At 41.6% G+C, this 22,955-nt stretch overlaps 1 protein-coding gene across 1 annotated transcript; it reads left to right on the top strand.

Annotated features, from left to right (window-relative positions):
• Positions 1-10,477: 10,477 nt before the first annotated feature.
• On the top strand, positions 10,478-22,825 carry pfdn1 (prefoldin subunit 1). Its single transcript, XM_076273690.1, has 4 exons — positions 10,478-10,585; positions 11,122-11,288; positions 11,628-11,712; positions 22,410-22,825. The coding sequence occupies exons 1-4, from the start codon at positions 10,553-10,555 to the stop codon at positions 22,491-22,493; spliced, it is 369 nt and encodes a 122-aa protein (XP_076129805.1). The 5' UTR covers positions 10,478-10,552; the 3' UTR covers positions 22,494-22,825.
• The last annotated feature ends 130 nt before the right edge of the window (positions 22,826-22,955 follow it).

Raw genomic sequence — 22,955 nt, 5'->3', positions numbered from 1 at the left:
AAATGTCGCATTGTCACTTTAAGAGAGTCTAAACGGTTCTCATAACGTCCTTTTGCCAGCTGTTGCTCACAAAGGATAAGACTGATTCAACTCTAGCCTTTGTTTGCACCACATTGACAGCACAATATTAAGTTATTACAAGGAGTCTTCATTGTTAGGAAATGGAATCATGTAATGAGTTGTTGCTAGTGTGACATTTCTGTTTGCAGTTTGCCATTAAAAGTGCAGTATGAGCATGGTAGCCACCTATCTGAATGGAATATAGGCTGTTTCAATCGGCATATCGTGAGCTTAGAATTATAAGGTTCTATCTCCGTTTAGGGTAGTTCTGAGATATTGATAGCTAATGATTTGTAAATTAAGTATTATATACCAGCTCTATGTGCTTCAACTTACCGATCTCTTCTAGTGGTGTCTGTAGCCTACATTTAAGTCTTTTGGTCGCCATCGCTGGCTTCAGATGTCCAGGGCAGGCTAATGTCCAGCCCTTAGCTCACTGATCTATAAAGAACCAGGCTACAGAGCTAAGAGGTGGGATTTGATTGGTCCGTCTGTGTTCATTCAGGGTTTTGATTGGATATTGAATCTACTGGAGATAGAACCTTATAATCCCAACTCGGTTTATGTTTTGTGAGATGGAACCTTTTTATTTTATTAATAACTGACTAAAAAATATTTTTTTTATACAAAAATAACATCACACAGGCATTAATAAACACCTAATGGATCAGATTATGTCAAAAACTCAATTTCGACCTAAAGTGGAGATAGAACCTTATAATTCTAAACTCACGATATGCTTAGCACGCATAGAGCGGCATATGCTTAGCACGCCGTGAGCGCTGAGTGAGCAGGTACGAGTAGTGAGTTTTCGTCTATGGAAAAAGATGGATAAAGCAAAAAAGCTGTCGGGGGCTAAAATAGAAAAAGAAAGGGAAAATGAGATGGCATGTCAAGGGATGCGACAGTAGTTAAATAAGTGGATGGTGAAAAGCAACAGGTAGGATTTAAAGTGTGACGTCTGTGCCTGGAAGCACACGTTTCATTTTCACTTTAAATCTGTTGCTTTCATGTTCATGTTATTATAACCTGAACATGATACGTGTGCTTCCAGGCACAGACATCACACTTTAAATCCTACCTGTTGCTTTTCACCATCATGCTGTAACCAGACTATCCTCCATGATCACCTGACATTCACCACATAGCTACATCTTTAAACAATTATCTACTCATTTGTAAATTTTTCAAATTTAGAGAAAGAGAATGAATAATTATTTAAATTATATTATTGCATCCATTTGAACAGTTGCCAAGTTATACAACATAAGTAAAATATTTTTGTTGGATGTAAGAACTAAAGGTCTGTTGAAGTCCTATGACCGACCAAAGGATGTAGGTACAAGGATACAAGGCAGTTTGTCACATGCATATAGTTACTGGAAGTAAGAAATGCAGTGAAATTATGTCTGGTGTCAGCCTATTTGTGCATTTATGGGGGGGGGGGGGGTAAAAAGTGCAGTAGAAGAGGGGTTTAGTAGATTAAATGGCAAGGGCTGCATAAGAAAGGTGGGGGAGGATTGGGATTGGGGGGGGGCACCAACAAGGATTGCTTTTCACCATCCACTTATTTAACTACTGTCGCATCCCTTGACATGACATCTCATTTTCCCTTTCTTTTTCTATTTTAGCCCCCGACAGCTTTTTTGCTTTATCCATCTTTTTCCATAGACGAAAACTCACTACTCGTACCTGCTCACTCAGCGCTCACGGCGCCCCCACTCCCTCTTCTATGTAAAAATTCTATAGAATCTTATGAGATAGGGCGCCTACTCTAGCCTGTTAGTCCTCTAAAATGTTATTTAACATTGAGGAAATGCAGAAATAATTTAGAAACGTACAACAGTAGCTACATATAGAATACACCAAATATATTATTATTTTTATTATTATTATTATTACCATTGCTTTGGCGCCCCCATGGTTCTGTGCCCCTATGCGCCGCATATAGCGCATACCCACTTTTTGCGCCACTCTGTGCCAACCTGTGGCTCCACCTTGCCAGACTATTTCAATTTTCTGAACAAGTTAATGATAGTTTTCGCTTCAAGTGTTTCAATTACAAAATAGTATTTTGTATTTGAAATACATATTTTAAATACATGTATTAGAAATACTGCCCATCTCTGGCAACATGGTAAAAAGATGAAAATGACTTGATTTTACTTTCAATTCCTTTTACATTCTCCAAGGTATTAACATTAACATTTTTCATAACTCCATGTAGGACGTTTCTGTACATAAATGTAAGCACTGTGGCAGTAGTAATGCAATATTTAATAGTAATGCTACTCTTGTACCTTTGATACTCAAGTACTTTTAAAAACAAGTACTTCAGTACTTTGTAGACATCTGACTGTTGTACTTTTACTTGTACTTGAGTAAAATTTAGCAAAGGGTATCTGTACTTTTACTCAAGTAATGAATCTGTGTACTCTGTCCGCCTCTGTATTTAACCTATTGAATATTTTAACGATAGAAGACAAACCATTTTGTAGAAAGATGCATGGGATTTGTAACGACTCAAAAACAGTCTTTTGTGGCATGTCTTCTGAAACTGTTAAAGGAACCACATGTAAGATTGTGGCCAAAACTGGTACTGCAATCACTTTCAAATTACTGTAGTGCGGTGTATCCCCTCCCCCTCCCCCCTGACTCGAGGTTGCCAACCCAGGTGCCGAAACTGACTGACTTTGTGATTAGTAGATAGGTGGAGGGTGGCGCATCAGGCCAAAACACAACATGACATGACAAAACACATCAACATCAGTTGAGGGCTGCAACTTCACTTTTTAAATGACAATATCCTGGCCGGACTACTGTTGTCAGTGATATAAGTATTTGAAATTAACATGATTTCTTAATGTCTAGTGACATATCAGGGCCATTTTATGATTCATTGAAATACATTTTTTACATACGGTTCCTTTAAATTCGGGACCATTAGCCTATTGCTCGTTTCAATTTGGGACCTTGTTTATTCAGAGTCGAGTCCAAAGTTGCCTGGGCTGTTCTAAACGTCATTTTATTTCACATTATTTCACATGTAATTTTGATATAGCCTACCCGTGTTTGTTGGTGTGTTGTTGTGTAGGCCTACCCACCACTTTTTTACCACTTCCCTGATTGTGTCTCAGAATTTGATTGCTTCCTTCAGAGATAGAGAATTTAATGGTTGGGGAGAAAGCACATTTTATACTATGGAAGTATAATATATTTGTCTCAAACATCTAAATGCACATAGGCCTACCATTTACAATTAACACACGCGTTTTGCTATCCACAAATACAGCCTATTTGCCTGTTTGTAAATATGTTGTTTTGTAAATAGAAAAAATATATTGTAGGCCTACTTTTGGGTGTGTTTGCATAGAATGTAAATCTGCATTCCTGTTTGTTGATTCTGCGTTTGTGGATCGCCATATCCAGCATTGTGCGTGTTGATCAAGTGCTATTTGTTTGGCCTAGACTAGCCTACAACATTTGATCATCAGCATCTGAATGCGGTTTCCTTTTTCCATCTATGACAAGGCATATAGCCGCTAGCCTACATACAGGACAAGCCTACAAAGCAATTAATAATATGTCATGAAATGAAGGGTTATGAGACAATTTAGGTTTAGGGACCGTTCGTTATTTATAAACGGGGTCACCGGAGAGATTATGAGTGCTTCAGTCAAGAGTTGCATGACCCTCCCCTGCCTGCAAGAAAATTTTCAACGACCCTCCAGCAGTCTTTTCAAAAAAGACATGACCCTCCCCGGCCAATTGTCGATACTTTCCGCCCACGCTATAAAGCGCTATGAAAACACATCGACATAAGCTATCGTTTTAAACTCACCCTCTGCTTTCTGATCTTACACATCACACTTCACCAAGATGGTGGCCATTTCAGTAGATTTACTCACTAACATTGTTGTGGAAACACAATAAGCATGGAAACTAAATGCACACTTCCTGCAACTGCATTAGCCTACTTGAAATAAGTTACTCCTCTAGTAAGTATTCACATGAAATAAAACAATAAAACATTGAGACCATTCAACAAAGCACACTGGGTAATAACAAATTCAACACATGCTTCCTCAGTCATTGTAAAGCTGCCGAAGCTGAACATTATCCAAAACTCAATTTCTCAGACGAGCGACTTGAAAAGGCCGTTTGCACAATTTCACAAATAATCACAGGGACCGAAAAATACCTAACATGTCATCTTTTTCCAGGTTTATCATTTTAACTTTTCCCCGTCTTGCCGTTTTAATATTTTCCCGTAGAATACCCCATATTACTCTAATACTCTCATAACATAGTCCTGCATTCTGGCCTGTCTCTCTGTTGTCCTGTTGTTACCCCTTGCCCTTCCAGAGAAACAGATGTATTCAAATCATCGTTTTGCTTGCTTGAATGCGAACTCAGAGTTATGTAACAGTTACGTGTCAGTTAAAGGAATTATCCGGAGTAAAATGCACTTCGAACTTCGAATACAATCGAACTTTCTCAAAACACATCCGAATGACATAATTTTGATGTCAACTCAACGTATGTACCCCCAATCATCCGGAAATCGATCTAAAGTGCATTTTACTCCGGATAATTCCTTTAAGACGGCTGGTGAGTGCTAGCATCAGTAAGAGTGTTGCTATGAGAGGAGATGTTCTCTAAAGAGCTGGGTCTTCAGGAGTTTTTCGAAAATGGAGAAGGATGTCCCTGCCCTTGTAGGAACTGGCAGTGTGTTCCACCAACGAGGAACAACAGATGAGAAAAGTTTGGATTGGCTTGAGCGTACCGGTGGTAGAGCTAGACGTCGTTCATCTGAGGAGCGCAGCGGTCTGGAGGTAGCGTATGTCTGTATGAGGGCATTCAAGTAGGTGGGAGCAGAACCGGAGACTACTTTGTAGGCAAGCGTTAGAGCCTTGAATTTGATGCGGGCCGCCATAGGTAGCCAGTGTAGCTGGATGAGCAGCGGGGTAACATGTGCCCTTTTGGGTTGGTTGTAGACCAGGCGCGCCGCCACGTTCTGGATCATCTGAAGTGGTTTCACTGCGCAGGCTGGGAGACCTGTCAGGAGGGCATTGCAGTAGTCGAGTCGTGAGATGACTATTGCCTGAACCAGAAGTTGGGTAGCATCTTGAGTCAAGTAATTCCTGATTTTCCGTATGTTGTAGAGTGCGAAACGGCATGACCGGACGACTGAGGCAACATGATCTGAGAAGTTTAGTTGGTTGTCGAGAACAACTCCTAGATTTCTTGCAGTCCTGGTAGGTGAAACAGACAGGGAGTCAAATTTGATGTTGATGTCGTGGTGTATGGTAGGTTTAGCTGGGAGGACCAGCAGTTCAGTCTTTGAGAGGTTCAGCTGGAGGTGGTGTGCCTTCATCCATGTAGCTATGTCTGAGAGGCAATCCGAGATCCGTGCTGAAACCAAGGGGTCATCAGGTGGAAAGGACAGATAGAGCTGTGTGTCATCTGCATAGCAGTGGTATGAGAAGCCATGCGAACGGATAATCTGTCCCAAGGAGGTGGTGTAGATAGCAAAGAGAAGGGGGCCCAGCACTGAGCCCTGGGGGACCCCTGTGGTGAGATGGTGAGGTGCAGATAGCTGACCAAGCCATGATACGTTAAACGAGCGTCCTGTGAGGTAGGATTCAAACCAGGAGAGAGCAGAACCGGAGATTCCCATGTTAGCGAGTATAGAGAGAAGGATGCGGTGATTAACCCTTTAGCCGCCAGGGTTTAAAAACAATAAATTGGATTTGTACATCAAAATTTCAAAAGGCCATGGCTTGCAAGTGGTCAGAGATAAAGTCCTACTGTAAATGTGAAAATCATTTAGTATGAACAGAAGTTTATGAAGGGGGTAAATGTACTCATCTAATTTGCATATTATGACGTCACTGGATGGTAACCACCGTGAATTATGTACATTTATGTACGTTTAATAACATATTTGAGCAGTTATACTTTCTTTTTTTGTCATTTCACCGACATAACAAATGAACAGGAATACAGTCACATGTAAACCAACAATAGTAAACTATTACTATAATCACAAACCCTATGCTACTATACAATAAAGTAGCCTGGTCAAATCAGTTCCATATCGCGGGTGACTTTGTAGTTCTTCAGAGCCCTATTTTTACAACCCCTGCTGTCTATACCACGTCCATTACGGACACTATCATCACTATTGCCACTAGGGTTGCAAAGGGGTGGAAAATTTCCGGTAAATTTCCGGAAACTTTCCGGAAACTTACCATGGGAAGTTAAGCTGGGGAATTTTGGAAATATTCCAAATTGGAAATGTTAATGGAATTAAAGGAAATTATGGGAATTTACGGAAATTAACATGGAATTTTGGGTAATTCATACAAACTGTTTCATATACAAACATTAACATTTTGTTTCGTAATAAGCAATATGATTTGTATGTTCGGATTTTTGCTTAGCTTAGCATACAAAGCTAGCTAGCATGCTAGCGGGAATCCATTCTCTGCCTATGGTTTACTAGTGTGCTAAACTAGCAACACTGAACTGCCCAAGATACACTACACCACTCAACAACAAAATCTGATTGGTTGGAAAAAAATTTCCCCATGCATATGAACGCACCATAGATTTCCTTTATGTCTAGCAGCCTATGCCGATTGCTGTGTGCATGTGATTGACATATGTGCAGGGTAGAAATTTGACTGAAATTGCATTAAATCAGGTTGTTTTAACTAATATTATGCTGCAAGATGGGGTTTTGTCCACTACATTTAAGTTCCCTGTTATAGACTAACTTGCCATATAAAAAATTCCCAGTTTATTCCCATTAATTCCCGTTTATTCCTGTTAATTCCCATATATTCCCGTTAATTCCCATGGAAAGTTTCCAACTTTTAAAATTCCCAGAATTTTGCAACCCTAATTGCCACTGGCACCTCCAGCTATGTTGGGCAAAGGGTCGAAATAAGCATGGTATGCTTAGTGGACACTGTCGCAAAGACGTACCTCCATTCACAGATGCACCGTGACTATCAGTCAATAGACGATCGACCATATTCTCCAAAAGGCAGATATTCTCCTTCAGAATCAGAATAGGTGAATAACAGATCCAAGACTTCATCACACGTGAATTTTTTTTTCAACATTTGGTGTATTTCTGCTTCAATTTGTGCAAAACTAAGGCCCGCATCGCTTCCGTGTTATGGAGGAAATGCACGTCTTCTTCGTGTGTTTCTCGCGTGTTTTCGCGAGCTTCCTGAAAACTTTGAAAAAAAAAAAGGTTGAGCTTGAATCGAAGCTCTTGGTGTCTGCCAACTAGTGGTCAAGAGTACAAATGAGATTTTACACTGTACTCGCGTCTATCGTCTGTTTTATTCAGTAATGACGCTTGTCGCAATATTGCGACATGGGCGGTTAGAGGGTTAACCGTGTCAAAGGCAGCCGATAAGTCAAGCAGAATGAGTACTGATGACCGAGCGGTCGCCCTGGCTTCTTTTAAGGCTTCTGTTACAGACAGCAGAGCCGTTTCGGTAGAGTGGCCGCTTTTGAATCCAGACTGATTTGGATCCAGAAGGTTGTTCTGTGAAAGGAAGTCAGAGACCTGTTTGGAGACTGCTCGTTCAATGCCTTTGGATAGGAAAGGCAGGAGTGAGACAGGGCGGTAGTTCTCGACTTGAGCAGGGTTGAGAGAAGCTTTCTTAAGTAACGGTGTTACCCGGGCCATTTTGAACGCTGTTGGAAATGTGCCGGAGGTTAGCGAGGCATTGATCACGTGTGATAGCTGGAGCGATGGTCGGGCTGATGGACTGAAGTAGGCTTGTAGGTATAGGGTCCAGCGAGCATGTGGTAGGACGGCTCCATGTCAGGAGTCTAGATACTTCACTCTCGGAGAGAGGCGTGAATGCTGAAAAAGATGTTCCAGCAGTCCCTAGAGGTTGTAGGAGTGCGGTATCTGAGTCAGATGCGTTGAGTGGGCATGTAGAGAATTGACTGCTGATTGTCGCCACTTTGTTTGTAAAAAATGAGGCGAGGGTATCTGCAGTAAGGCTGGATGGAGGAGGAGGCAGCTGAGGGTTGAGTAGCGATTTGAAGGTTGAGAAAAGTTTTCGAGTGTCTGCAGCGCTGTTGATTTTGTCATTGTAGAAAGCCGTCTTAGCAGCAGTGATGCTGGCTGAGAAGGAGGTCAGGAGTGTCTGGTAGTGTTTGAGGTCATCAGTTAGTTTGGATTTGTGCCATTTCCTCTCCGCGGCTCTGAGTTTGGTGCGCTGCGATCGGAGGGTATCATTTAGCCATGGATGAGAGTGTTTGGATCGAGCTGGCCTTGTGGTACGAGGGCACAGCTCGTCTAGACACGAGCTCAGTGTGGAGCAGAGCGAGTCTGTGGCCTCATTAACCTCCAGAGAGGAGAAGGTGTTGAGTGGAGGTAGACCGGAGGCAACCACAGAGGAAAAGTGCGTTTGAGACAGGTTTCGGATGTTGCGGCGAAACGTGACCATCGGCTGAGGAGCCGGAGGCTGTTCTGTCAGGCTGACGTTGAACTGGATGAAGAAGTGGTCAGAAAGATGGAGAGGCGTCACCATGAGGGTGTCTGTGCTGCAGTTCCGAGTGAAGATCAAGTCAAGCTCTTTGCCAGCTTTGTGAGTCGGTGGGCTTTGAACCAGTTTGAGGTCAAAGGAGTGGATCAGGGCCAAAAAGTCAGCTGAGCCTGGGGCATCTAAGTGGATGTTCATATCACCGAGAACAAGAAGCGGACAGTCATGCTCAGGGATGGAGGACAGCAGAGTGTCAAGTTCGTCCATAAAGTCGCCTAGTTGGCCTGGAGGGCGGTAGATGACCAGCACGTAGAGTTTTGCTGGGGCGATCACTGTGATGGCATGGAATTCGAATGAGACATATTTGTTTGAAGGCAGTAGCGGGGTGAATTTCCATTTGTTGGAGATCAGCAGGCCCGTCCGGTGTGGGATAATGTAAGGTTAGTGGAGAGTGCAGCCGGGGTGGCAGTGTTCTCTGGTTTGATCCAAGTCTCAGTGAGAGCAAGGAGTTCCAATGAAAGGTGGTTGCCATAGCCAGCTATGAAGTCCGTTTTGTTGACTGCGGATTGACAGTTCCACAAGCCCATGGAGAAGGAGGTTTCTGTAGGTGAGGACCGTTTAAGTTGCTGGAGGTTAAGGCGATTTCTGCCCCTTTTGGCATGATGCCGTTTTCTGCGATGGCCAGTGATAACAGATATGGTGGAATGGCACATTTTTGCCTTTGTCGGCGCCTGTGCTCGGTGAACTTGCACAGGTAAACTTGCTCGTCTTGACCTCGTCCGTCTTAAACGAGTTAACGACGTGGTTGTCGTGAGAGCACGATTCATTGGCGCTTGCAGTGTTCGGCCGTAGGCTACGTGCGCACCTGCCAGGCTAAGATCCAAAGAAATCCCCCTGTATATTCACTCCAAGTTGGCCTACCATAACTTACCAACTCTACACTGTACACCATAAACTGGCTATTTATATGACCAATGTATTTGTTAAACTTTATGAAGCAGAATTATGCACTAACGTAACACATTTTTGTTGGCAGGAGAGAGAATGACAGCGATTAACAAATTGCACTTGTTGCTGGTTATCAATAAATAGGGCCTACTATATATTTTTTTGCAAACAACAAAAACAGAAAGGATGGAGACAGCAAAGCTAGAGATGGGCAGGAACAAGGTTAATTGGTAAAAATGCTTGTCAAAACCTTAGGAGCTGGATGTGTGGATGAATGAAGCACAAGTGTGCTTTATAAGCATGCACACTGTTTAAAGTTAGGCTAGGCTACACGGTAAACTACAAGTAAACCAAAGTTAAATTTAGCTTTTTTAGGGCTGGATAAAGTTGACCAAATGGATATACGCTGTTAGGCGTGAATAAAGTAGGCTAGCCTATTTTGTTGCTCCAACCCTTCCAACGTTAATGGGGACGGATGTTGACATTTTCCGTATTTTGCGTGAGAAACCCGGGAAATCTCCCTTATTTTCATTGTTCAATGTTGACAGAGCTATTGAACGAAAGAGAACGTTATATGGCGACAGAAATCAACAATCAAACAAGCCACTTTGATTTTTTTGCTGTTTTCATTAATACAAAAGATGGGTGACCCCCCCTCCTAGACAAAAAAAAGTTAGGTGACCCTCCCCTCAACAAAGAATAAAAAGACATGACCCTGCCCTATTTTCCTCCGGTGGCCCCGTTTATAAATAACGAACGGTCCCTTAGTGAATTAAAATTTCAAAAAGGAAAAACGACATTATTTCAGTAAAAACAAAGCCACTGCCTTTGAAGTTTGTATTAGGCTAGTCCCTACATGTAGCAGGCAAGGAAAAGCATATGTTAACCTATAGGCTAAATAAGCTACATATTTGTACGTTTGTAGCAGCAGGATTCATGCGCGGTCACTCCCATGACTTCATGATGTAGCCTGGATGTAGCTGATGTAAATTTGTGCTTCAACCCACGTGCTGTCCCTCACCAACATGGCGGCCCCCATAGATTTAGAATTGAAAAAGGTAATATTCCATTCATTATTATGGCACTTCACAGTTGTATCTGCCTTATTTATATGATCGTTTCTGTCCAATGTGTCTGAGTAATTTGTGTCAAATGACGAAAAAGCCCACAATATGAGTTTAATTTACGCTATCTGACTAAGATGTAGCGTGAGCTTGCTAGTTAGCTAGCTGGATGAAGGTTTCACCTAAAGTTTATTTGGATAATATTGGATGCTCTGAGTGTCGGTAACAGTTAGATCCATTTATATTTGAAGACTTGTGTTTTATACAGTAAACAGTGAAGGAGTTGTCAACAACTCAAACCTATTTTTGTGCAAAGCTGCATACAACCTAGCTTCATAACGTTAGCAACCTAGCCGGTGTTTGCAGATTTTAAGTTGTTGTCGACAGACGCTATAATCTCGTAATTATCAAAATGTAACTATCTTTATAGTCTCTGATAACAAATCGTCTTATGTTGCCTGTCTGGCATACCTACACTGTCCTGCAGAATATAAATAGCAGTTAATGGGTTCATTTTTCCCCCCCGACAGGCCTTCGCGGAGCTGCAGGCTAAAGTCATTGATACCCAGCAAAAGGTGAAGTTAGCAGACATACAGATTGATCAACTCAATCGTATAAAGAAACATGCTAGTTTGACACATGCCGAAGTAACTCCTCTTCCTGATAGTACGCGGATGTACGAAGGAGTTGGACGAATGTAAGTAGCTGCTATCATCTTTGTGTCCAATTATCCAAACCGGCAATCAATCAAGCTCCACGAAGTGCATCTTATGCCAGTCAGAATAATATTCTTACTAGCCAGATTTGTCAGACTACAGAATATATCACAAAGACATTCTTACAAATATCATTCCTGATCAAATGAACAATGCAGATATGTCCTTCCTCCTATCCACAATTGACATTTCAGACCATTGCATAACTCTTATACAGTTGTGTATCCATGTAAATATGGCTTTTAATTTCAGATATTCACGTTTTCCTATGCACATTGTCAATTCAGTATTTAAGTTGTTATTTGTGTATTTCTTGTAAGGTTCATCCTGCAATCTAAAGATGAGATTAGCAACCAGCTAATGGAGAAGCAAAAGACTGCGGATGACAAGATCAAGGAGCTTGAGGTGTGCCACATAAACTGAATTCTGTAGACTTTTAGCTCAGGTGTTTTTCTGCCCAAAGGAAGTTCTAGGATCCCATGTGTACCCCTTCATTGGTTGTTATCGTTCTATTATCCTCACGAGAACAACACAAGTATTGATGAAAACACAAGATAAGGCATTTGATCTCCCCATTTAATAGTGAAAACCATTAGTCTTGCATTAAGATAATTAAAAAAAATGTAAAAAGTGAAATGCTTAAAAGGGTATTTATAAAAGGGAGGTTGGATATATTTCATACTTTTCTGAATTTTCTGAATTTATGGTTGTTATCTGAAATAATTATAATGTTTCTTTGAATGGACCAGTAAGATTTTGTTGCATGAGTGAACATGTATGTTCAGAAACTGTCATGGTCATGGATTCCCTCAAATTCATGGTATGTTTCAAACAGTATTGTCTGTTTACATGGACATACATTTGTAAGTAAGGTATTTAGATAATCTAGTAGACCCTTCCCAGTTCAAGGGTTGGAAATGGAATTTCACTTTTTAAAAATGTGACTACCAGCCAATGACCGATAACTGGAAATCTACCAGCCTCTTTCATATTTTATGGTCCCTGCATACAATGTTGCGTGGCAATCATGTTCAATGAGAAAGGGAGCGAGTCATAGTCGTCAGACACTTGTGGATCTTGGAAATTGGTCCATACTGCATCAACTGCACCATTGCCTCACCATAAGAGGAAGAGCCTCTGATGAAAACCTAACAAAGAAGCCTTGATGCCTCTTAAACAAATGTTGGTTCCTGTGGGCTGGTAAACTGACTCAGCTGGTATTCCCCCCTCATGTTGAAATAAATGACAAGTTCCTTTCCAGAGAAGATGAGGGCAAGTACTTGTTTGGGTAACTGGAGCATCATTGCCCATCCTAGTGTTTTTTCCAGTCTGTCATCATGGCTTCTCAGTTTTTCAGTGTTGTTTTCATATGGCATTTTGAAACTCCAGAAAGCTCTTGAAAGAAGAAAAATGTCACCTGTAGAGTTGCAGTAGCTGTATGATAAGATGCTGAATGTGAGGGTTTCACTCAGGCTTTGTGGCATGCCACCATCTGGTTGAAGACGTGATTTGTGGCAGACCATAAATATATAGTTCACCCAGACCATCTATTTTAAGGCATATGCCCATTTTCTTTTTTCATCGTAGCATGGTTAGCCAAAACACAGGTGAGGACTACCCTCAAACCTGCTTAGCCACGTAGCCTGACTGACCTCAGCGCATACGAGTCTGGATGTGTTTGGGAACAGGTGTGAGTGAGGGTGTGCCCTAGAGCTAAATGACCAGGGGACTGCAGTGACTCAGCCAGCTGCCAGAATCACTACTGCATACAGAAATGATTGGTCAAGAAGACCTCTTGGTTTAAAAAGGTTGTTGTCATATTTTGGCCGTTTAATTAATCGGCAATACTTTCAAACCCTCCTTATTTTGGAGGCTCTTTTTTTCTTCCTGATTTAACTAGATTTGCTGTAGAGGATTTTTAGGGAATGTATGTTACAATTGCAACAGATTTCTAAGCCTAGACTGCTGTTTGACGTTAAACCCCACATATTGTGTAGTGCTTGCATGGTATGCTTGCAGATAGTAAAATGATGTCCTACAGATGGGTCACCCATTTTCTCGTCAAATATGTTAGTAGTGTCACTCCGTGCCTAAGGTGATTTTTGTTTGGGTCATTCATTTAAGCATTTTTTGTGCCTCATTGCACACCACTTCATATTAGAGATGCACTGATTGATCAGCGGGTGACCGGAATTGGCCGATTTTCACGTGATCGGCCATGACCGGCGACCGGCCGGTCAGTCTGACACATGCTGATTTTATGCCAGTCAAATGCACTCACGTGCCGCAGATAAAACAACATACCCCAGCTGAGTTTGCAAAGTCTGAAGAAGCTAGCAAAGGCCAACACTCAGGGCTGGATGTGCAAAGAAAGTGCTTTTTCGAAGTTTTCCTAAGCGCAGAAAGAGAACGCTGTGCTTTGCCATATTGCAGGGAATTTACTAAGATGTCACTTCATTATGTAAACCGCGTTCATCACCGTCCATCTCTACGCCTGCCGCAATTGCGTGCCCACAGCTGAACAAAAAGGGCAGTTGAATGTAGTTCACTGATTGCGACATTAAAAATAATCAAAGTTTAGCGATCATACATGATAAAAAGATGTCAACAAGCAGCGACATACAGAGTAGGCCTAATAGTTCTACTCCACTTAAAAAAATACTCAAACTATTTAAGCTGCACATAGGCTAGACTAGAGCTATGACTTAATACCCTAGTCTAGCAGATTGGGAAGTGGATGTCGCGAAAGTGAAAACACGATATTAGAAAGGCAAACAAAAGTTGCTTTTGACATAGCCTACAATGAAGAAAACTGATACTCTGAATACTGATTCAGCTGTCTCTGAAAGTTTCTCTAACTGACGCATTTAACTGGAATTTGGATTACACTGGCTTTTAACAGGCAGAAGTTTTTCATCACATACATATGGCGGAGTACCCCCTCCCCTGTGTTCGCATAGATCAATGCATAAATGTATATAAAAATATGTTCCATGACAGCATGTTCAAATGTATCATGAAAATTGTGTTTTTATTTTTAGTTGGATATTGGATGTGAGAACAAGAAAATGGCTGTTCCATAACACAGTGCATTTAGTGGTGTGTGAATGTCCCACACTGGGAAGCTGTGTCCTGTCTTCACCTGTTCAGCCATTGCTAGCCTTGAAATCTAGATGCACCCTAGCAGCAGCAAATGTAATTTGCAGCCAGGGTAGTCTAGCAACTCTCCGTTGGCTTGCGAGCTGGAAAAATGAAACTTCTATGAGGCCAATCACATTGTGTATAGAGTCGCCGACGGTTACGGTGAATTTCTGCTACTTGAAAACAAAGAAGATCGATGGTGAACAGTGGTCTTTGAATCACGACTCGAGTTACGCTTTTTTTAAATTGGGAAAATTTGATCAATTAGCCAACTAGCTCTGCTGGTGGAAAAATGCATGGGACTCATGTAGGGCTGGGATAAACGATTATTTTTTAAACGATTAATCTAGTGATTATTTTTTCGATGCATCGATTAATCTAACGATTCATTTTTTCAGTCCGATTCGATTTCGATTCGATTATCTCCCCATTAATTCACTAATAGCAACTTATACATGTTTATTTACACATCTGAATGAAAAAAACATGAATTCCTTAACATTGCAATATATGTTTATTGCTCTTAAGATTCCATAATAAAAGACTATACAAGTGCAAAGTAATGCATTCAATAAAGTTCAGTAGTGTATGTCTAATTGAGTGCCTGTCATTTTAAGACGTTCGTGTGGGAATCCTTGCAATTAACATTAACACAGTTAAAAGGCTGCTGATGTGTGGATGCAATTCATAACGTAGTTAGTTCAAATAACGGTTCGTACTTCTCCTTTGGACAAGCACTTTTGAGTCTTGGAAAACACTTTTCCATTTACATCGGGATTTTGCAAACATTCAGAGTCAATAAAATGAGCCCTGCATGAGTAACGAATAAGCAGCTGCAAGTAAGCATGCTAAACTTGACACCCAAACAGTATTCTAACGTTAGCTTTGAGATACTGCTTGATTGCATACTGTAACTTAACTTACTGGGCAGTTCCAGCGTTATGGATGTGACAATTGGACTGATATTGGTAAACAAAATGCCTTAGAGTGGGGGCAAAATTAGTATCAGTGAATTAATTTGCATAACTTTTAATGCAACCTCTGTCCTCTGAATACTGAGAAATCCTCAAATTTCATATAATCAGTTTCATCCTAAGAATACAAGGCATTTTATCAGCGTTATGGATGTGACATGAAATGGACACACTTTTGTGAGAGATTACAGGTTTTCTACAAACTCTGTGAATTTTGAAGGAAACTGCCGAAACTATGACATATGTACCATGAAGGAGACTTGAATGAACACAAAAAGTGTGTTTTTGAAACTATGCGTCATTTTCGTAATGCATTATGTAGGAAAAACTGGCGTTATGGATGTGACGGTTTCACGTTATGGATGTGACGTGTCTGAACCAGTCCTCGACAAACTACATAAAACACATAATTAAGTAGTGAATTTTGATATGAAACAATTGAAATAGTAATCATGAAAAACTAGCGATGAAATTATTGCTTCCTCAGTGCCCACTAAGATCCACAGGAAGAATCAGGACAACAAGTCATTTAAAATATAATTTTTTTTTTCTTTTTTTCTTTTTACTGTCATCAATTTTGGTCAGTGATTCCAGGGTTACTGAAACACCAGGGAACATGAAACTTGGTGGCCACTCCCCTAAATAACTAGCCTGAACCGTTGCACCCAAGATGACAAAATATTTATGGTATGTTAGTCTCAAGAGCCTGCATGAACCTAACCCATACCCACTCATTTGTGATTTGCACACATAAAGCACATGCACGCGCACGTGCACACACACATGCACACACACGCACATGCGCACACACACACACACACGCACGCACGCACAGTCGCACACATACAGACAGGCAAGCACACACACACACACATAAACACATACAGACAGGCAAGCACACACACACACACACACACATGCACAAACACCCACTCACATGAATGCAGATATATAAACACACACACACAGGCACGCATACGCATGTGGGCATGCAAACACACACGCACACACATAAACACACAAACACAGGCACGCATACGCACATGCACACACACACACAGACACACACACACACACACACTCTTATAAACAAAAGCAAACTCACATATGCACACATTTGCATGCACTTGCATTTGCACTTGCATTTGCATGAGTTGCAGGAGTAGGAGATGGAGACAAATTGACAAGCGTGATTTATTTTTGCCAAGAGAATATGCAGGACTGAGAGGCGGTCGTATTTTGTACCGCTATGCAGTACATCTAGTTTAATGCTGCCCTTACTCATGTTACTCTGTGGGTATTAGCTACAGAGGACCTGACACTTCAAATGCTGTCATATCGCGTCACATTTAAAATTAAACTGTGTTAAGCAGACGTGAACGGCAGGCTGAACAGATCTGCAACAGAACGAGGTTGCTATGTTAACTCCAACTGCAAAGTCAGCCATCTTCACCAGCTAACACGATAATCCAGTTACTGTACAACAACAGTATGATAGTTACAGGAAGATAATCGCTCAGATTTTCGTTATTAGGCCACTTGAAAATAGGCTATGGCTAGGCTAATCACTGGAGGTATTTTAATATTATGTTTGTTTTGCTAATGGTTAGGCAAGGCCTCCCTGTGGTTTTGATCAACCTAATAATCTTTGAAATGTCAATTATAAACACTAAGTTGAAATGTGTTGAAACTGACATGCCACCAGAACAGACGTTTTATCGGCTTTGAGGTATAATAAAGTCCCCAGTCTTGTAAATTCACATTATGTAACATCCATAACGTCACATCCATAACGCACCATTAAAGGTTTTAAAAGTAAGAAAGGGGCACAATTTGGTCATCACACTTTACATTGATATAAATCAGCTTTGCACAGACACTATGGACATTGTCGCATCAACACTGTATGTGTAGCATAAACTTTTCCTATAAAACGTTATGGATGTGACATGGCCATGGAACTTGCTGACTTAAAAACAAAACCCTTACAAATGTAAGGAGTTGTGCTCTTAAAGGCAAGCTGAGCATAGACATTACTCTACCATTCCCTTGTCAATCTGGAATTTGTCAAATGACACAATTTGTTTGAACATTGGGTCCATTTATCCACTTTTGAAATATGTATAATATTACCATGTGAAATATGTTGTTTCTGTATGGTTGCACACCATATTTATGATGTAAAAAGAGTGTCATTCTCCATCAAATTCAATCAGATCAGTTACAAACAATAAAATATAGACCTAAATTAAGATTTTAACAACAGTTCTATATGCGTATGCACAAATTTTTTTTTCCATGGTAAGGATGACCTTTGCATGGAATTGCCCTACTACACTATGTTGTGATAAGACCTTAGCAGAGTTTACTTTAACTTTAATTCAGCAGTTTTAATGCTGCAAATTTGCACAGCATGGTCACGATGCTAAGCGGATTTAATAGCAATTTAGCCCACTGTGTTCTATGCAGTGCTTCTATGTGGCAACAACAATCCTTCAACAATCGTGAATATTTTGTTAAATGCACATGCAGAGGAGGAGCAGCGGGCTCGTTACGAGAGAGAGCGGGCGGGGCGAGGAAAGGCTGTGTGAGTAAAAAGTGCAGCTCAATGAAATTATTTTATCTTATCTTTAATTTAAATAGTAGGCCTACAACATAGAACATCAATGTGTGGTGGCCGGTTTTGATTTCGTGGTGCCCAGCCACAGATTAGTCAACGTATGGAAAACACTGAAGGTGTAAAATTAAAAATATTTAGCAGCACACGTTATGCTTGACGAATCGACGCTCATATTTTGCATCGATGTATTTTTTGCGTCGACGTCATCGATTACGTTGACGCGTTGTCCCAGCCCTAGACTCATGAGTTGTAGCTATCCTATTGGGTGCAGAGGAGATTTTAAAGACAACCGTTTATCCCACCCCCTCGGATTGAGCACTGCCTATGCTAAGTTCCCAGACCCTACATCTTGATGTGGGTCTGGCTTGTCAGAGTAAGCCATTGCAGTATTGAAAAGTTGATTAAATTGTGGTTAGAAAAAGGAAATCGGAATCGGCCAAAATCGGTATCGGCAGGTCAAACTCTATGAAAAATCGGAAATCGGCCCACAAAATTGCTATCGGTGCATCTCTACGTGATCTAATTAAATTATACAGGCAGAGAGAGTGGGTCAGGGATTTTGATCCCGGTCAAGAACAATATGTCATTAGTCTGACGATTCAATCTATATGTGCATCCTCATTCTCTCTCCAACTCAAACCAGCATATTTGCACACACACACACACACTTGTTCACAATTATTGTTACAGTTAACTGTTGACACTTAGGCCGAGCTGTGTTCTTATGGGAAAGGGCGATTGAACTGCCACAGAATTTGGGCATGCATACCCTTCTGAGTCACTGGTATGCCAAAAGGAAGTTGGCAGATCAAGTGAAAGTACTGTAATCACATGACCCATTTCCTGTCTGGTGGGAAATGTGGTCATTTTGATTGGATATTACGCTCCCTGTCTGAAAGCATGCAGGTGGCTTTTTACAGCACTCACGCAACATGTAGTAATCCGTGTGTGTTTGCAGCCAGCTGCAGCATGTGTAGACTGGGTGGGATTGGTCATAAAGTATTGATTTCTTCACTTCCTTCCTTTTGTGTGTGTGTGCGTGTGTGTGTTGAGAGTGTAGCTGTACATATGGCACAGATGTGTGTGTGTGTTTGTGTGTGTGTCTGTGTGACTACTGACACATCTTCTGGTCTGGTGTGTTTTTCATCAGGGATGTGTCTGGGCGGTGCGGTGTCTAGCAGTTGCCCCTGCATGTTGGTCTTAATCTCTCCTCAAAGCCCTTGAGGAATGTATCAGATAAATGTGTTATCACTTTTTTCTCTGAATGCCGTCACCGCTGGTTTACGTGTTTTGGTCGTTACTTGGTCACTCTTGTCCCAATGTGCCGCTAACAAGCGATTACGACCGACAGGTCAGCACGACATTTCCTTTTTTGTATGTCTTGGAGAGTTTAGAGAAAGTTTGTCTCATGTCCCAGGGAAAGATTCTACTTGATGATCAAGGCAGGACAGAGTGTGCTGTTGCATAGGTAGGTCATTGTTGAGATAGGGATGTAGTATATGCATCATAGTTTGAGTCATATTTTTCTTTATTTTCATTCTCTAGCACAGATCTAGATCTCTAGATCTCTAGTCTCTAGACAGGCCTTGCTTGTCAACACAGGACATTAGTTTGTGTACTGGCCCCAGTGATGACTTAGAACAAAGGGCTATTTTTTTTTTAAAACACACTGTTATAAAGCAGAAGCTGATAGATAAGGGCCCATTTACTCAGAGACAATGAAGAACCTTTGATTGAGCAGATAGGCTGAAACCACAGCTTCTCCCAGTGTGTAGACTGTCTACATTTCACCCATTTTGTGTGATTTGTCACTCCTATTGTTAACCTTTTAAATGTTTTTGGTCTGTGTTATGCACAGACTTCCATGTGTACAACACTCACATTTATTTCTCCCATTCTGGCATAGAGTAAGGAACTTTCATTTGAAATGTGCATTATATTATTGTGCGGGGGAACTGTGGGACATGTATTACAGTCTGATTGAAAGTCTGTCGAAGTCCTAGTCATAATTTTGTGTGTGTGTAATACTTCAACATCAGTACACAACAGTGAACTCTAGGATGACCTCAGTTCCCTGGATTTAGAGCACTGCGTTTCCTTTTTTCCCCTTTTTGTTGTGGTTGTGCTTTCCTGCGTCACCATGCGAGCGAGCGCCTCACCTCAGCTTCCATATTTAGTCAGGCATGTGCACCTGCTGGACACGAGGACGGCGGTCACTGCCTGGCGGGTGTGGACACCACAGGATAAGGGCCAGGATGACCAATCTCAGACTCTATAACGGTGTAGTTTTCCGTCCCCCGCATTCCTTCTTCTCCACTGCTTTGTGGAATCCTGTGGACTTCATGTGGACTCTTGCTCAAGGCCTGAATGATGACCAACTTTGCTTGAGAGTCAGAGACTTTGAGCTCCACAGTTGACCTATCAGATGATGTCTCGCACTATCTCTCCAGTTTTAATGGAAAGTCCCCCCCCCCTCCTTTTTTGCTATCCTGTGTCATGAGATTGTTATCTGAATCTAACAGTGTACTAATACAACCATGAATATAAACTTACCACAGAACATAAGGAAATTTGTGTTTGGTGGATTATTCCTCTGTGGTAACAATGCTTTTTGGCAATAAATCTTATACCGTTGGAAAGCCTGTTTAGTTCCCTTTCAAATTTGTAAGGAACATGCACTTGTGGGATGAGCAGCAGAACTGAGTATGTGGGTTGCGCCCATTAAAAAAAATTTGCCAAATCTTCTCTGCCAATACCAAACAGCTTATTCTGCCATTGACTCGTTTGGTATTCTGCCATTGACTCGGTGTTTGGTAAATTGGATGATTGTAGAAGAAACAAGACATATTGGCAGAAGAAACAAGACATATTGGCAATTTAACAATTTATTAATTTCCCAAACAGGAGCCTCAGTAGTGTGTGGAAGAACCATACACAGCCACAACAGCCTGGCACCTCCTCCCCATGCTGGTCACCTGCTGCTGTGGGATGGCATCCCATTCTTTAACCAGCATTTGTCGCAAGTCAGCCAACGTGGTTGTGTTGGTCACTCTGGCACGAACAGCACACCCAAGCTGATCCCACAAGTGTTCAATGGGATTGAGGTCAGGACTGCTGGCAGGCCATTCCATCCTCTCCACTCCCGCATTCTGGAGGTAGTCTCTGATTAACCCCGCCCAATGGGGGCGAGCGTTGTCATCTTGTAGGATAGAGTTCGGTCTCAGACTCTGGAGATATGGGACTGCCACTGGTTGCAGAATGTCATCTCTATATCTCTCTGCATTGAGATTGACTCCAATGATGACGAGCCTCGTTTTTCCAGTGAGGAAATGCCGCCCCACATCGTCACACTGCCTCCACCAAAAAATGTTACTCTTATCGGTGCCCAGTCAGCATAGTGCTCTCCGCTTCTTCTCCACACTTTGACCCTATGGTCCAACTGCCGTAGGCAGAATCTGGACTCATTACTGAACATAACGTTCCTACACATGTTCAGGTTCCAGTGCACATGTTGAGGACACCAGCCCAAACGGGCCTGACGGTGAAGGCAGTCATGGCAGACACTTACTGACTGTAGCTGTACTTACAGTAGTAGGGCCTCACAGGTGCCGATTGGCACCTGATTGGCAGCACCTGGGGGTACCAGAAGCTCAAAACAAGTGTCAATAGCAACAGCAAAATAACCTGTTTGGCAATGGCAGAGAAGATATGGCACATTTTTCATGGGTGCAAACCACATACTCAGCGCTGCTGCTCATCCAACAAATGCATGATCCTTACAAATGGGGCACCATTTGAAAGGGAACTAAACAGGCTTTCCAAAGGTATAAGATTGCCAAAAAGCATTGTTACCAGAGGAATAATCTACCAAACACAATTTTTTTTACTTTTTGTGCTTTGGTCATGTGATATGCAACATGTTCATGTTGTATAGTGAATACTGTGCTGTTTTGTAAGCAAGTAAAATGTGTGTGTGTGTGTGTTTGTGTTTGGTGAGTGTGTTGTGTTTGGTAAGTGTGTTGTGTTTATGTGAGATTAAAGGTACAATCAGCGATTGCGCATGATGCCAAGTTTGATTGTTTATGTTTATATTTAAATTAATTTTGTCCAAAGCAACATATGTTATATTTTAATCAAGGACCAAACAAAACACACCAGAGAGGTAGCTCACCCCCTACCCTCAGTATTCACAGAGAAACATTTTTGTTTAGGCTGCCAGAGACCAGACAGAGAGCAGTTTGTTTTTACAGTGGACTCACAGGACAGATAGCTAGCGGATCTTCAGGAGATGTTGGAGATGCAGGAGAGGGTGTGAAATTGTGTATGATTGCTGACTGCACCTTTATTCATGTCTCCTTTCTTTACAGCAAAAGAAGACCTACCTTGAGCGCAGTGTGAAGGAGGCAGAAGACAATATTCGAGAGATGCTGATGTCCAGGAGAGCCCATTGATTCTCACATCACACGGCACACACACACACACACACACACATATGTAGACACACATTTTTGTTATTAGTTACTAATTAGTCAAGTTGAATCCTGTAATGCACATGATCAGTGGGTGAACGTGGTTGAATGGAGATGGGCAACCTCAGAGCTCCTCTGCTCAGTAGCAGATGCCCCAATCTGTGTCTGTCAAAAGGATAGACCTCCAGAAGAATGTGCAGCCACCTAGAACATGGGCCTAAAGACTTTCAGTTGCAATGTCGGTTTTGTACAAGACTAAACAACATACTTGTCTTAATGTCTTAATTTGCCACAACAATAAATCTGGTTATTTATCGCTGCTTTTTGGTTTTAAAAACTTAGGAAGAAAAGCTGTCATCTGTTCTCTTTAATTTTGCCTGGATTTGTTCATACTTTTATTGCAACAGATCACCATGTAGTCCTTTCGTCTTGTTTCAGCAGACA

Source organism: Alosa pseudoharengus, unplaced genomic scaffold (assembly GCF_046254945.1).
Source record: "Alosa pseudoharengus isolate Yale_2024_CS ecotype anadromous, Long Island Sound unplaced genomic scaffold, YU_APseudo_1.1 YU_APseudo_1.1_scf_8, whole genome shotgun sequence".
NCBI lineage: Eukaryota > Metazoa > Chordata > Actinopteri > Clupeiformes > Clupeidae > Alosa > Alosa pseudoharengus.
Note: the sequence above shows the minus strand (reverse complement) of the source record. Positions and strands in the feature narration are given on the sequence as shown.